The 14,860-nt window shown below is 54.7% G+C and overlaps 1 protein-coding gene across 8 annotated transcripts in view; it reads right to left on the bottom strand.

The window, feature by feature from the left end:
• KLF8 (KLF transcription factor 8) overlaps positions 1–14,860 on the bottom strand; it is a 43,495-nt gene that overhangs the window by 11,841 nt on the left and 16,794 nt on the right. For 4 of the 8 annotated variants that reach the window (XM_007507626.3, XM_007507631.3, XM_056809303.1 and 1 more), the window contains exons 2-4: positions 5,484–6,053; positions 2,682–2,790; positions 2,365–2,501 (exon numbers count right to left, since the gene is read on the bottom strand). In XM_007507626.3, the coding sequence (XP_007507688.1) occupies positions 2,365–2,501; positions 2,682–2,790; positions 5,484–5,997 (760 nt within the window). In that variant the 5' untranslated portion in view covers positions 5,998–6,053. Of the gene's footprint in view, positions 1–2,364; positions 2,502–2,681; positions 2,791–5,483; positions 6,054–6,924; positions 8,214–8,243; positions 11,298–11,434; positions 12,169–14,860 lie in introns of those variants that run through there. The other 4 variants (XM_056809302.1, XM_007507628.3, XM_007507627.3 and 1 more) reach the window with 4 other exon arrangements.

The following is a 14,860-nucleotide window of genomic DNA, read 5'->3' as shown; positions in this document are numbered from 1 at the left end:
TACATGTCATTGCCTGCCAAGGTTCCTTACTAAAAAGCCAGAGGGATTTGGGGCAGAGCTTCTCCCTGTTTCCTCTCCATGCACCTGTGGACGTTCTTCACTTCCCTGGCTTTCTACCCAGCTTCCTCACACCCACCCCCCAGTCTGAGATAAAGCACTGGTGGTGCAGCTTGGACAGCAGCTTGTTGAGAATGTGGTGATGGTGATTCCCATGGTGGAGTTGGTGGAGAGGAGTGTGAAAATCAAATTGTAACCCCTGCTCATTTTTCGATTTAATCACCAAAGGTGTAAACACCTCATTCACACTTGAGTGGGGGAGGTCTGTGACCCACGTGTGCAAGTGGGTGATGAATCAGAATTATACTAACTGCCCCATGGCAGTCTTAAAGCAAAGCTTCAACTGTGATTGGTAGACATAAAATTAGGGAAAGGCACAGGAAGTGATGCAAAAGAAAGTGTCTTTAAAAGGGAGTTACAACTTCCTGAGTGCAGTTTTTACTTGGAGTTCTGAGTTCAAGTTGAGACTGGAGAAGAATCTGCTGCCTGGACCTAAGACCCTGTTCCTGGTGAGGTTGTTCTTAAGTCTCTTCCCTTTGGACTGACACGTGGTGAGTGAAAGGGCTGACTCCTTTCCGGGATATTTTATGAAGAAACTAGCCTCAGGAGAGACCAGCCTTTTGAGAGAGTTTTCTCCAGGTCCTGGGCTTTGCCAAGGCCCGCTAAGAACCAACTCTCCCTGCCCAGGTTGGGCCAGGGGCTGGGAGTAAATGGCTTAGTGCCATTAAGTAAGTTACCTTACCCTATCCTCTCTCTGATTTCTTACTTCACTCTTTCTACATTTTGTAAATAAATTGTAAATAAATCTCTTTGGAATAAATTAAATTCCTGGCAACCCTATATTTAAGTATAATCCAGTCCAACGTTTTACAAAATGAATCCCTTTTTCCCCCTTAGAGGAGCTGGGTTTTAGGGGAGCATAGCTAACAGCATGGCACATAGCTGGAAAGGAGTGGAGCACTTGGACCACTCTCCTCCCCTTCTCCTCACTCCCGAGTCACCCACCCCCTCTGCCCAGCAGCCTAATGGGAGCACTTCCTCCCTCCCCTATCTGGGCTAAGGTGGTCACACTCGGTCTCTAAAAGATTCGCCATCACTGATATAGATGCTAGCTAGCTAGCTACATGATAGGTGAGAGAGAGAGAATATCATTAAGAAGTATACGAATAAATAATTCCTCAACATGGCAAGTGGTCTCTTTCCCAAACTCCAGAACTAGCACTATCCTTGCTGAAGAAGTGCTGAAGACCTTTTCAGTGTGGCCAAGGAACAGAGACGGGAGGCTTTCACTTGGCAAACCCTCATGGCTCCGAAGGAACCAGTTTAGGAAGCGGTAGGGGCAAAGGGAGCAAAAGAGAGGTGAGAGAAGCCAGTATTTCCTTCTCTCCAAGACCCAAGGGCTGGGCCTGGTCACCAGCAGCCTCCTCACCTTCGTAAAGGTCTCAGGCCAGCCTCTCTTCTCATATATTGCTGCCCGTATGGGGATAGGCAGCCTCAGCCCTTCACCCATCCCTCCTCATGGCCTTCCTAGTCTTCTCTGACTCCCGCTCTTGGAGAGAGCTCGTGCCCACATACAGGAGGGTTTCTCTTTCCAAGAGACCCACTCGTGGACTCACTCACCTGGACAGGGGGATGGGGTAGGGGAAGAGGGCATGTTAGGACGACATGCCTGGCATTAAATTGAGAGTCAAATTCACTGTCCAGGGAGTTCGTCTGAGGGACCTGCTAGCACCTACGTTCTCTTCTCTTTTTCTGTGGTCTCTTTTATTCCCATTTTCTTTTGCACAAGGACAGCTAGGTGGGATAGTGGATAGAGTGCCAGGTTTGGAGCCAGAAAGACTTGAGTTCAAGTCTGGTCTCAGACACTTACTGGCTGTGTGATCCTAAGTAAGTCACTTCACCATTGCTCTCGCTCAAGGACAGATGAATAAACTGAAGCCAGGAAAAGGCTGCCCAGTACTGTGCCCAGGACTGTTGTTGCTATGCACAATGGCCCTCTTTCAACTAAGCCCCACAACACCATCCCTTCACTGGGGCAACTGGCCCATGAGACATAGTCACCGCAGGGAATGCTGGCCAAGGCCAGCCAGGAGGTCAGAGCGTGGCAGCAACTTCCTTTGCCAGGGAGCCTGGGAGACGGTGCCCCAGCAGTGAGTAAAGAGAGGGAAAGGGAGAGGGGGAAGAGGGCTGCATTAGTCATGGGTTGGGGTGGGGCAGTATGGGAGGGAGGCCGTACCATCCATACAATCCATACTCCAGGCTCCAGCCAAATGGCCCGAGCGCGAGTGAGCCGGGGATCGTCCATACCTGTGTGGATCCGCCGGTGGGCCTTCAGGTGGGAGCTCTTGGTGTAGACCTTGTTGCAGCCGGCAAAGTCACACTGGTGAATCCGCCTCTTCTTCAGGTCGGGGGAGTCCGTGTGATGTAATGGGGTCCCCACAGATCTGGGAGTGGGGGACAAAGTCAGAAAAAAGCAAGCAGGCTGCAACAGGAGTGAAAGGCTTGGGAGACATGCCTGTGTGCATGTGCACACACAGCAACTTAATGGTTCCTGCAGCGTCTTGGAGGCCCCCATCTGCCCGCCACCCTGGAAGAGGCCAAGGGGCAGATACACAGATACTCACTCTCTCGGCAGCTCCTGAAAGGCCGCAGATACAGACACGGTCTCCCCCATGCTGTCCTCACTGTCACTCTGGACTTCCACCGGGGACAAGGAGCTGGGGTCTAATTTCACTGAGGGGGAAAGGGAGGAACAAGGTGAGGCCAAAGAGAAGCTTGGGTGTGAGACCTGAACCCACCAGACCCTGGGGACATCTGGGATGGCCCTCTGGGCTGTGCCTGGGAAAACTGGAAACAGAGAGAAGAGGACATCTCGGATGTCACCTAGTTGTCCTCAGCCGTCCACTCTATTATGGGCAGTCCTGGAGAGAGCTTGGGCTTGGCATAGATTCAATGCTGCCAGCGGCTTCCAGGCCTCCTCCACATGTGCCATGGTGGTGCCCAAGTCCTGAGGTCAGGAAGGACCTGGGAGTCCTCTATTGGGGCTGAGCCTAAATCTGCCTCTTGAACTTCTGCCCATTGGCACTAGGCCTCCTATTGGGAGGGAGAAGTCAGGCAACTGGCATGGGGAGAGAACTCGGACCTGAACCTGGGCCTTGAGTCACCTTGGGTGGCTCGTGGGCCCTCTCCCATTCTGCTTGGCACTTCGCTTCCCTAAGATCCCAACATATCCCTCATAAGCCAACCAGAATGGGCCTGCGCTGCAGGGTGGAGCCCCACAGTTGCTGGACCTGGGTCCATGGGAGTTGGGGCCTAGAGGCAAAGAGCCCAGGCGGAGTGAGCCCTACCTGAGGCCAGAGGGGCCTGGCTGCCCCCTGCATGCAGAGCTGGGGCTAGGGAAAGAAGATCAAAGGTGGGACATGGGCACTTGTGTGCGACCAACAAAAGCCCTGAGCTGAGCTGGAACCGAGGAGCCTGGGAAAGTGGCCGGCTAAAACAGATGGCTGGAGACCAGACAATCGGCGCGTGGCGCTCTGAAGGATGAAGGAAAGGAAAGAGCAGGGGAAGAATCCATCCCAAGCAGAGCTCCCCAAGCCCCCTAAGGCTTGCTGGCCACAAAACTGCATTCCAAAGCAGGGGTCCAAGCCAGGCTGGAGTCCTCTGGCTCCCCCAACCAAGAAGGGAATGGAAGGCCCAAAGGGCATGGCAAGGCAGTTCACAGAAGATGGTCTGGGGATAAGCTGGGAGTGCCAGAGCCTCAGATGCACAGATGGGGGACAGAATAGCTTTGTGGCAGGGACCCGATGGTGAGGAGGCAGCAACATCCACTGGGCCTGGAGCTAATGCAGCCCCAGCTCCCCAGGCTGCCTGGTGGCTGCCCAGAAGGCAGAACCAGCCTCAAGAAGCTTGGCATGAGCCTGTTCGGCCAGTGTGAGAGGGAACAGCTGAGCTCTGCCTTCGTGGGCACTGCTGAGGCCCCTCGTGCTCTTTCAGCAGCTTGGATGTCCCAGCGCTGTTGTGGGTCAGCCTTCCAGTCTGGGCAGCTCATCTCTGCATGGGCTTCTTTGAACTCAGTTGATATCATTTGGGCTACCCAGCGCTAAGTTGGCTCAGCATCTCAGGAGGAAGTTGTTTCCGGGACCGGGCCAGGCCTGGCCTTTTTTCTCCAGCCAGTTCTTTCTTCTCACTTCTTAGGAAGTCGGATCCTCATTCTGAGAGGCCCACAAGTGGTCGGATGCACACAGCAAGTGGCCAACTCTGGGATAAGCGGGCCCTCGCCAAGAGGAATGAGTCTTCCCTCTAAGAAGAGGAGGGTCCACATCTTTAGGGGAGGCTATGAAAGCGGGCCCAATGCAAAGGCCTGAGGTATCTGGGGAGCTGCTCAGCTCAGCCTCTGACTGCTTCTGCTGGCCCTCAGTGACTGCGCTTTTGCTGCTCTGTAGGCTGCTAGCCACTTATCCCTGGAAGATGACATGACCCAGCGGGTCCTAGGAAATGGGATTCTTGGTGGCCCATTCCACTGCCTCCTTGCCTGGCCTCTCCAAGGAGGGCCTGGGAGTCAGGCTTCTGTGGCCCTGAGGCTTTCTTCATCTCTTCTGGTTTCCTTTATTGAGAAAATGTAAAGAGCAAGCAAGCAGCATTTATAAAGCACCTACTGTGTGCACAAAAAAAGGAGCTGAAGTCTCCTCCCCAGGAGCAGCTGGCTAGGAAGACTACAGGAACAAGTTCAAATGAGACTAATGAATACAAATGTAGACAATGCCAGGTGGGGGTGGGGGTGGGGTGGGGAGGAAGGCACACCCAGTTCAGCCTCCAGGGGCAGTCAGAACAAAGGCCCAGATGGGCCGATGGGCAGAACCATAAGGTCTGTGGGCACTCCCCTCTGCCCCTTTGGCCACTCCAGAAGAGGACGAGGTTTGGGGAACCCAAGAGGGGGGCAACGCACGGCAACAGCAACAAGGGCAGACACGAGGACACAGGTGACAGGGCCCAACGGAGAGATGGAGGGATGGATGGCAGACAGATGGAAGAGAGAGAAGAGGAAAGGGGGAAGGAGGAGGAGGAGAGAGATGGAGAGAAGCAGCACTTCCTCTAGGTATACAAATGCAAGCAAGGGAAGGGGAGCTCACATTGTAATGGAGAAAGGAGGCTGGGGGGGGAGGGGGGAAGTATGCTAGAGGGGCCTGGGTCTGAGGAGGAGGAGAAGGCTGAGGCTCACCCATCTCCCATCTCCGTAGAGTGCCTGCCTAAGATCTGGCCCTCTGAGGGTAGGCTCCCTGCAGGAGGGGCCCCCATGCTGGAATGGCATTCAGCGTTCCCACAAGCTGGGCTTCCAAAGGCAGAGTCCCAGCAAATGAGCTCTGAGTGTGTGGGAAGGATGCCCAGAGCTGAGGGGGGGGAGGGGAAGGGGGAGGAGCAGCACTCACCAGAACCTGCGTTTTTGCCATCTCCCCCAATGAGTGGGACGGTGATGGCGGCGGTCACGCTGTCAGGGGCCATGGTGGTGTAGACCACAGGCAGGGACTGGACCACAACAGGGATGGTCTGCAGGTTGCCCATCTTGCTAGGCAGGCTGACAGAGGGGATGGTGTGGATGAGATGCAGGATCTGCTGGCCACTGCTGCCCTGGGTCGAGGCCAGGATGGAGCCCGGAGACAACACGGCCGGGATGGCAGAGGTGGAGGGTGAGCCCAGGCCGGAGGGAGATACTGACACCACAGGTGGCTGGACTGAGGGGGCCACCAGCATGGAGGACGGCAAGAGGGCTGCAGTCTGTGGCGGTGAGGCTTTGGCCTTGTGCAGGGACAGGTCCACGGGCTCCGCCTGGGGCACACTGCCACAATCAGGAGCCAGGAGCTCTTCGGGAGGCTCGGTCTTGATCTCGCTCAGCAGCGTGGGCGTCTCTATGGAGCTGAGCTCCAGAAGTGATGAAGACGTCATCTTCCCCCTCTCTCTGTCAATCCCAAGAAGCCTTTAGTGCGGTCTGCAGCTGAGGCCTGAAAGAGAGGGGGGGCGGGGACTGAGCTCTGGAAGAAGCCCAAGAGCCGTAGGTCTGCCCCTTCCTGGGGAGAGGCCACCTAGAGGCCCCAACCCAGAAGGCCCCTGGGAATCCCCGGGCACTTCTGCAGGAAGGGCAAGCCCATCAGACACCCCCTTGGTCAGTCAGCTTCCAGCTCTGCTCCTTTCCCCACAGGGACCTGAACACAGAGCGACATGGGGGGGGGGAGGGTGCACACCTGCCTCCCCTAGCACCCAGAGTGCCAGCTGAACAGCAGCAACTTCCTGACCCAGGGCCTTGGGGCAAATGCTGGGGGTGAGGGAAGGGCTGGTCAACTCAGACAAGAGAGTTCCCAGAGGTGTGGTGTGAGCAGTTCTCCCCGGGCCCCCCTCCCCGGGCAGCATCTCCCCCAAAGCTTCCTTGAGCATGGGCAGCAGATGAGCTGATTTTGTCTCCTGTGAAAAAAAGGGCCTGAGCCTCAGCTCGAACCCTCTGTTCAAAATGCCCCCTGCTCCTATTTGCCTCACATTTTGCTTGATCCTGCGGGCACACACGCACACACCCACGTGCACACAGAAGCACGCTGCCACAGCCTCATTCTAGACCCTGGGGAATATGGAAAAGGAAGAAGCAGCCCTGAAGTCATTGGCCTGGTCTTCGGTCCCAATGGCTGTCTTGCCTGGAGCCCAGACTCTTGGGCTTTCTCTCCTCTCTTCCTCCAGCTTCCCTCTGTCCCTTCCTCTTTATCATACACACACACACAGAATTCCCCAGTTTCCCCCACAGTCCAAGATGGGAGGTGTTGCCAGAACCTGCCCATTTCCCAGAAAAGGCTGAGAGGTGATGTTTATGCAAAGCGCTCTACAAACCTGATCTCCTCCTCCTTTCCCCTCCCCCAGAAGCTCCACAAGAAGGCCACAGGCCGGAGGTCACGCCAAGGACCTGGCAGAGGGTAAAGGAGACAGACGAGATGCCTCACTGATGGCAAAGGAACTCAGAACTTGGAGAACAACACTTCTCTGCCACTGACCTCGGGCAAGTCCTTTAGCACTTCCTGCCATCTCATTGGATCCTTCTGATGACCCTGGGAGGAAGGGTCTAATATGATCTCCATTTTATGGATGAGGAAACTGAGGCACAGGAAAGGCAAGGGACTTGGTCAAAGTCACACAGCTAAGAAATGTCTGAGTCACAACTTGAACTCAGGTCTTTCTAATTCCCCATCTTGGGCTCCAGTCCCTTGGCCACTCAGATGTCAGTGTCCCCTCGCCAGTCAATGCCTCAGTTTCCTTCTCTGTCAAATGAGAAAAATAGACAAGACAATTGCATTCTAGCTCTAGATGAAAGGATGAATGAATGAGAAAGGATCTATTAGGTGCTTACTATGAACAGTGTTGATGTGGCCCCTACTAGGTGCTGGGAACCCAAAAAAGGAAGTTGCACAGGTCCTTGCTCTCCAGGGGCTCCCAGGTTAACGGAGGGAGAGGAGAATCGTTGGAGAGGCCCCCTGGGTCTCAGAGGGCAGCCGCACTTTCCAAGGCTATTTCTCCTTGGAGGGGCGAGCTCTGCCAGGAGAGCGGGGCGGAACCTCCCCAGGGTGAGCCGGCTTTTGTCTCGCCTTTGTACCCCTGGCCCCTCCCACAGAGCCGAGTGACTAAACAAATGAGCCCGATTTCTTCTAGGAGTTTTTTAAAGCTTTGAGCCTTCCGTTGGAATAAGGAACTTGGCAGCCAACCGCAGGGCCTGGGTCGGTCACCAAACGCACTGGTGCCCACTGGGAGATCCATTGCCAAGCTTGGCCAAGATCATGCCCCAGCTGTGGCTGGCTCGCTCTTAACGGATCCTCACTTGACAGCTACTCCGCAGAGTTCCTTCGGTGACCCGAGTGGACCTGCTGTGGGACCTTGTCTCTCACGTTCCACCTCCTCGGAGCGCCCAGAGAGCAGTCAGACGGAGACTTGGGGGAGGGACCTGCACATTTCGGTCTCTCTCTCCTGCACAGCCAAGACTTCTTTTCACTGGATCTGGGGATGGTAGGCCATCTAGCCTCTGTTAGCATACCTGCCAGTGATGGGGAAGTCCCTACGTTATGATAGGCCTGGGAATCAGCAAGGCTCGAGTTCAAATCCTGCCTGAGACTCTCGGCCTCAATTTGCCCAAATGTAGGGGGGACGATGACAGTCCCTACCTGCAAAGGCTGCTGTTAACATGTGACTGTGCTTTGCATGTCAGAGCCTAAAGAACTCCATCCAAAAGCTTTTCCTTAATGGGAACCAATGCCGAGTGAAGGAGGCAGGACTGGGCAAACAATCTATCCAGTGACCATAACGGTGGAGACAGACGGGGTGAGCCTGGCTTGGCGAAGAGGGTGGAGTAGCAAGAAGAAAGGCAGTGGAACTCCTGCAAACAGATCCAGTCCTGCTGGGAAAAGAACACCCGGGTCAGCAGGTGTCGGGGAGGGAGAGGCCCAGACCCATGCCAGGCTGCAGCAAGATCCAAGATGGCCTGAGAAGGGGCCCTGTGCCCAGGGTGGCTCCAGCTTGGCATCTCCAGAAAGAATCCAGGGTGGCTGTGGCAGTAGTGGACGGTCTAAGACCCCAGGCTTCAAGCAGCATCTCGCCCAGGCTGCACAGGAAGAAGGAGAGCAGGAGCCCCACACTCCTGGGGAAGGGGAACGGACTTCTGCTGATCTCCAGCTAGTTAAGAGGGGCTGAGCCCCAGGCCAGGCTTGGGGGGTGCTGGGGAACATCCAGACTTCCCAGGAGCGTGAAGGCTCTTCGGGGCTCTAGCCTGAGATGTCCCCGACGTGCTGGTGGCAATGGGACGAGCCTGGACCTTCCCCTCCCAAATGGCCAGAGCTTAACTCTCTCACAGACTTGGGAAATAGGCTGAAAGAATGAGTCTCTGTCATAAAGAGGGCACGTGGAGAGAGGGAAGCTTGGGCAAACTCGGCTGCAATTCCCGCAAGAGACAAAGCAAGCATCTGCAAAATCCTAAACAGAGTTCTCAAAAGGGAACAGCAGCCCAGGAGCGACCAAGAAACGAGAGCCCTGGAGGGAAGAATCACCAAGGGAGCTCCCTGAAAACGCGAATGGCCCAAAGGAAAGCCAGTGAATCCAGGAGGCAATAAGAAACATGAAAACAAAGCCGAGAGCCTGGGAAAAGGAGAAGAAAATGTCCAGTGTCTCCCAGGAAAAGCAACTGATCTGAAGAAAAGAACCTGAGAGCCCGGACCAGAATGGAGCCAGCAACTATGTCTTCCAAGCAGAGGCTTCTAAGCAGAAACAGAAAGAACTTAGAGTCAGTTCCTGACAGAAACCCCCAAATGAAAGGAAACTTCCCAGAAATGTCACAGCCAAACCCCAGAGTCTCCAGGTCAAAGGGCAAGGGGGAAAGTCCAACAAGCAGTCCAACCACAATACTGAGGAGCCACCTCAAAGACAGGATCCCACAGGACTTAGAGGCCACGGATCCTGTCAGCAGCAGATGAGGCCTTCAGAGAGGAAGGGAAGGGAAAGGAAAGTTATTTCACAGGTCAAACCCTAATTCCTCAGTGCTCTGCCATTCCCTGGCTGCATTCCGGGTACTCTCCCCACCCAGCCTTTTGGGTAATTCCAGACCTTGCTTATTCACCCCTGCTTAACCTCACCCCATCCTCTGATCCGCATCCAAGTCCGGTGGCTCCCCGGTGAGGCATTTGCTCTCAAGGAGGCCTAAATCCAAATTGCACCTCAGACATGCAATTTAGTTTCTTCCTTTGTCGAAGGGGTCGGGAAGCTCATCTTTCCATCTTTCATGATCTCCACATGCCCACTATGCTTGGACACATGTAAGGCCAGAGGGCAAGCTCCTCAGCACAACATGTCATGCCTGGATATGGCCCTAGCTTCTAGTCCCCCCCCCCACCACTTGTTTTTGTGGCCCCTTGGTTTCTCCCACAATGCAGTGAGAGTCCAACATTCGGAGACCACATATCTGTGATGCTGCTGCCATACAGCCGGGGCATATTTTAGCTCAACTTAAGAACTGCGGTCACGCCCTCACCCATGGGGCACTCTGTCCATCCACATTGTTCGTCCCCAAACTCTCCTCGTCCACAGTTGGCTTCCGTCCCTATGGGTCGGCCACGTGCCAGGCTCGCGTATACCATCATGTGCCATCAATCGTAGCTGAGAACAAGCCTTTGAAGCTATTTACTCTTTCAGGCTCACAGGAAGCACAACTGATCACTTCCAGAGAGCTCAGTCTGTATCACGAGTGCCCACATCCTCTCTGCAGTGTTGGAGTGCCCAGCAACATGGTCCTAAAGGAACCCTGACATGCGATGCCTGCCATTAGATTAACTTATCAGTGCCATGTGCCAGCCCTTGAGGCATCTTAGGGCTCTCAGAGGTTACTGGGCCAGCCCATCCTGGAAGCAGGAAGCCCATCCTCTTGGATCTGTCCTGGATGCTCTTCGCTCGAGGACCTCCTCTGATGCTGGGGATCCCAGGGGCCCCTCCCAAGGCAGGAGGACAGCCGAAATTAGGAGCAACAGCTTCTCTAGCTTGGACTCGGCTCTACCTTCCTCCAACTTCTCCCATCCAGCTCCACTGGCCTTCAGAGCTAACTCGGTCCTTCTGAACATGCCGGCACTTTCCTTGCTGTCGCTTTCTCCTTGGCTTCCTCTTCAAGTCATCTTGGTTCACGCTGATGCCCCCACTCACAGGAGCACAGAGGGCACTTTGCCCCTCTTTCCAGACAGCTCATCCCTCGAGTTCCTGGATAAGTCCCCTGCTAGACTTCTTCCCAAGTCCCACATCCAGCTAAGGGGGAAGGGAACGCCGATATGACCCTGGATGGGGGATGAACAGATGGACCAGCAGCACTGCCTCCACCCAGTGGGGCACTAAGACTCATGCAAGCAAGTCCCTCTGCTACTGGCCCCAATGGGACCCCAGCAAACAGGAAAGAGAGAAGCCCAAATCGAATGTCACTGTCTGGGCAGCGGCGAGAGGGAGAGCCGATAAAAGGAAGAGCTCTCTCTGGACATGGATGTGTTCCCTAAGGGGCCACCCCACCAGGGAGCCCAGGATGGCCCACCCAGCACCAAGGGCAGATCCAACAGAGGCCAGAGCTGATTCTCTGATCATTTGTCCAATGCAATAATCTCTATGGGGAAGGGGGACAGCCTGTGCCACTCAGGCCCATTTGCGGCGAGCAGCCCACTGGTCATAACACCGCAGGGCCTTCCTCTCAGGAGAGGGTGCTGTGCACCTTGCCCTACAACTGCAGCCCACAGATCCCCTGCACGAAGCCGGTAACCCTCCCTGATGCCCTCCCTTTCCTCCCCTTCCCCTTCCCCTTCCCCAGCCCCCACCCCACCCCCAGCCAGCTCACTTCTGGGAGTTGTTCCTGCAGGCCGAGTTCCAGGATTTCCACCTAGCACTAGGCAAGGCTCTCCCCCTTTGTGGACCCGGGGAGCAGAGGGTCACAGGTGCAGGCCCTGGAATTCATCTGGGCTGAGCCCCTCTTGTGACCGAGAGGGGTTCTGGGGCCCGTTCGTTGGAACAGCCCACACCTGCCAAAGGAAGGTAATTCCTGGAGATGGCGGCCAAGGAAAGGACCATTTTGGAAGACCTCAGGGGTTCAGCTTTGCCTCGCTCTGCTCGGTCCAGGCTCTCAGGTGCTGGGCTTTGTTACAAACCTTTCTGCAGACTTCTGGGGCTCCTCACTGTGAGGAGAAGAGCAAATGAGACAGACAGACCCTCGGCTAACTGCACCCCGTAAGGCCTAGCCCTGGGCTTTAGAGGGAGTCTGCCAGAGAGCACCAGGGAACGAGACAAAGGCCCTGCTCACTCCCTCCTCGGCCACAGATGAATCTGGTTCAGGGTTTGAAAACGGGCTGGAGGGGCAGAGTGAGAGGAAAGAGCAAGAACAAAAAAAGGAAAGGAAACCTCCCCCACAGCCCAGAGGGTGGAAAGGGCCTAGGGGTTGCTATGGCAATGAGATAAAGCCCAGGCATCTCCCTGAGTGAGAGAGGAGAGTAACCTTTGCACACGGTCCCTACTCCAGCGCTGCAAAGGATGAAGGGATACGTTCCCTACCTACTCACACACACACAAAAACCATTTCCTTTTCAAGGCCCGTATCCAATGGGTTCTTCCCAACCCCTCCCCCTCTCCCTGCCCTGTAACTGTGGAAGGCGCCCCCATCCTCCCATCCTCCCAGTCCCCCAGGCTCAGTGTCACCCTGAACTCCCCGGTCTCTTTTGCTCACCCCCTCCTCCGTATCCAAGCCGTTGCCAAGGCCTGTCGCTTCCACCTTCTCAACATCTCTTGAATACGCCCCCTTCTCTCCTCTGACACTACCGCCCTGCTGGCTGCTGTAGGTCCTCATCCCCTTATGCCTGCCTCAGCTTTGCCCCGTGATTTTCCTAAAAGGGCAGGCCCAATAATCACAGCTCCCCAGCCCAGGCGCACACACACACACACACACACACACACACACACACACACACACACACACACTCTGATTCCACGGGCTTTTCATCACCTCCACAAACCAATACAAAATGCTCTGGCTGCCATTCAAGGCCCTTGATAATCCACTTAATAAAAGCCTGTTGAGTGAATGATGAGGTGCAAGAAAGATGAATAAATGAATGAAACCCAGCATAAAAGACTGACAGCAAAGCCCACTAGAAGCAGTTACTGACCTGCTAAAAGGGGGCCATTTTCTAAACTCAGAGCCCCCTGAGGCCTTCAGGTGCAGAAGCCTGAGCTCCCCTTCCATCCAGAGTAACAATGACTGGCCCCATCTAACAGAAGTAAAAGACTTACCTAGCGTGGCACATCACTAAGAAGTGGCAACCAGAAGTGGCAAGGCAAGGCCCTTCTGAGATGCAGGCTCTGGCTCTGTCCATGTTGCCAGGGTCAGCAAACTGAAGGAGAAACACTCTATAAATCCTCACCCAAGGACCCTGGCCAGCACATGCTCACTTCCTTCCAGCTCTGCTTAACAGGATTTTTGTTTTGTTAGACACTGCCTAATTTACTTGCAGTAATTAGGATACCTTGCAGGCTGCACCCACACACTGGACATCTGACTTGTTAGCACCTGCTCACTGGTTCTTAGACCTTAGACACCAACTCCCTCATTTTGGAGGAGGGGAAACTAAGGCCACCCAGAGAGAGTAAAGGATTCTTTAAGTCTATATGGCCCTGGATTCCTCTCCTTCCCTCCCCTTTTCCTTTTCACTCTCTCCCTCTTTCTCTCTCCTCCCCCTCCCTCTGTCTCTCTGTCTCTCTCCCTCTCCCCTCTCTTTCTCTATCTGTCTCTCCTCCTCTTCTCTCTTCCTCTCTCTCTGTGTCTCTCTCCCTCTCTCTCGCCTTCCATCCCCCTTTCCTTTTTTCTCTCTTCCTCTCTTTCTCTCTCCTTCTCCCTCTCTGTCTCCTTCTCCGTCTCTCTCTTTCTCCCCTCTCTTTCTCTCTCTGTCTCTGTCTCTGTCTATATTCAAATTGTTGCTAAATCCTGCCACTCCTACCTTAACATCTCCTTCCTGTCCTCTGACACTATTGTGTCTCTGGTGTAGGCCTGAATTACTGCAATAGCCTGCTGAGGAGGCAGGCCTGCCTGCCTCAGTCTCTCCACTCCAGGCCATTCTCCATTCAGCCACCAAAGCATAGATGTGACAGTGTCATTCCCCTACTCAGTAAACTCCAGTGGCTCCCTATCACCTCCAGGAGCATTTAGAGCCAAAGGACAAAACATAGGCTTTGAACCCCAAGCCTCTGACTGAGGCCAGCACCTGAAGGTCTCTTCCCCCCTCTTCCCCCCCCCACCCCATCTGTCCTATTGGGCAGCAGCCCACACTGCTGACCTAGTACGTCTCAAACACTCACCTCTGAACCTTTGTTTCTTTCTCTGTATGCCACCAGCAAGGACTCAGGCCATTCCCCAGCCCAATGGCAGCTCCCTAAGGGCAGGCCCGGGCCAGCTCCTTTTCTAGAAATGCAGTTAAAGCCACAGGGGAATGAAATGGCAGTGACCTGCATTTGGTCCATCGTTCCAGTCCAACAATGCTATTCCATCCTGACCTTCCTGTCAGCCGAAGTGCTGGGGGAGGAGATACAATGCCTTCTGTTTGAGAGCTGGGAAAGCCTCCAGCAGAAGGACAGCCCAGGAAAATGACAGACAAGGAAACTGAGGCCAAGAAGCATGGGAGGCCAGGGCTTCCAGACTCTAGAGGGCACTAGTTCTCATAACGTCAAAGCCTGGAATTCCTCTAACATCCACTTGGTGCTTTACCACTGTGAGGGATCCGCACAATGACCCCGGAAGGGAAGTGATGATCGTTATTATTGTTACCATTTTATAGTTGGGGAAACTGAGGCAGAGAGAGGTAAAGAGACTCATGCATGCTCTCACAGCTAGGAAGTGTCTGGGGTCACATTGGAACTCGGGGATTCCTGACTGCAGGCCCAGTTTCCAGGTACTGTGGCACCCCCTCTCTGAATCCCTTTTCTCAGCATAAATGAGGAGTGCCCATTTCCCTTAACCCTTTGAGAACTGGTCTTGGCTCTTTGGGGTCCTGCCTTCACAAGCCTGTGGGGAGGCTGGGGATTTTGTCTAAGCAAAGCGAAAGGCACAGAGGTCACAAGGCAAAGAGCCAGGCAGGTGAGAGGGAAGAAGACTGTGGCTGGCTGGAAAATGGCAGCATCCTCTGTAGCAAACCAGGCATGTTGGCCTCTGGGAAATCCACCTTTTGTGTCTGTGCCCTTCTCCCCCTGATACGGCCACAGCCCTGTGGCATCACCTCACATT

The sequence above is a fragment of the Monodelphis domestica genome, chromosome X (assembly GCF_027887165.1).
Source record: "Monodelphis domestica isolate mMonDom1 chromosome X, mMonDom1.pri, whole genome shotgun sequence".
Lineage (NCBI taxonomy): Eukaryota > Metazoa > Chordata > Mammalia > Didelphimorphia > Didelphidae > Monodelphis > Monodelphis domestica.
The sequence above is the reverse complement of the archived record's forward strand: the minus strand, read 5'-3'. Positions and strand labels throughout refer to the sequence as shown.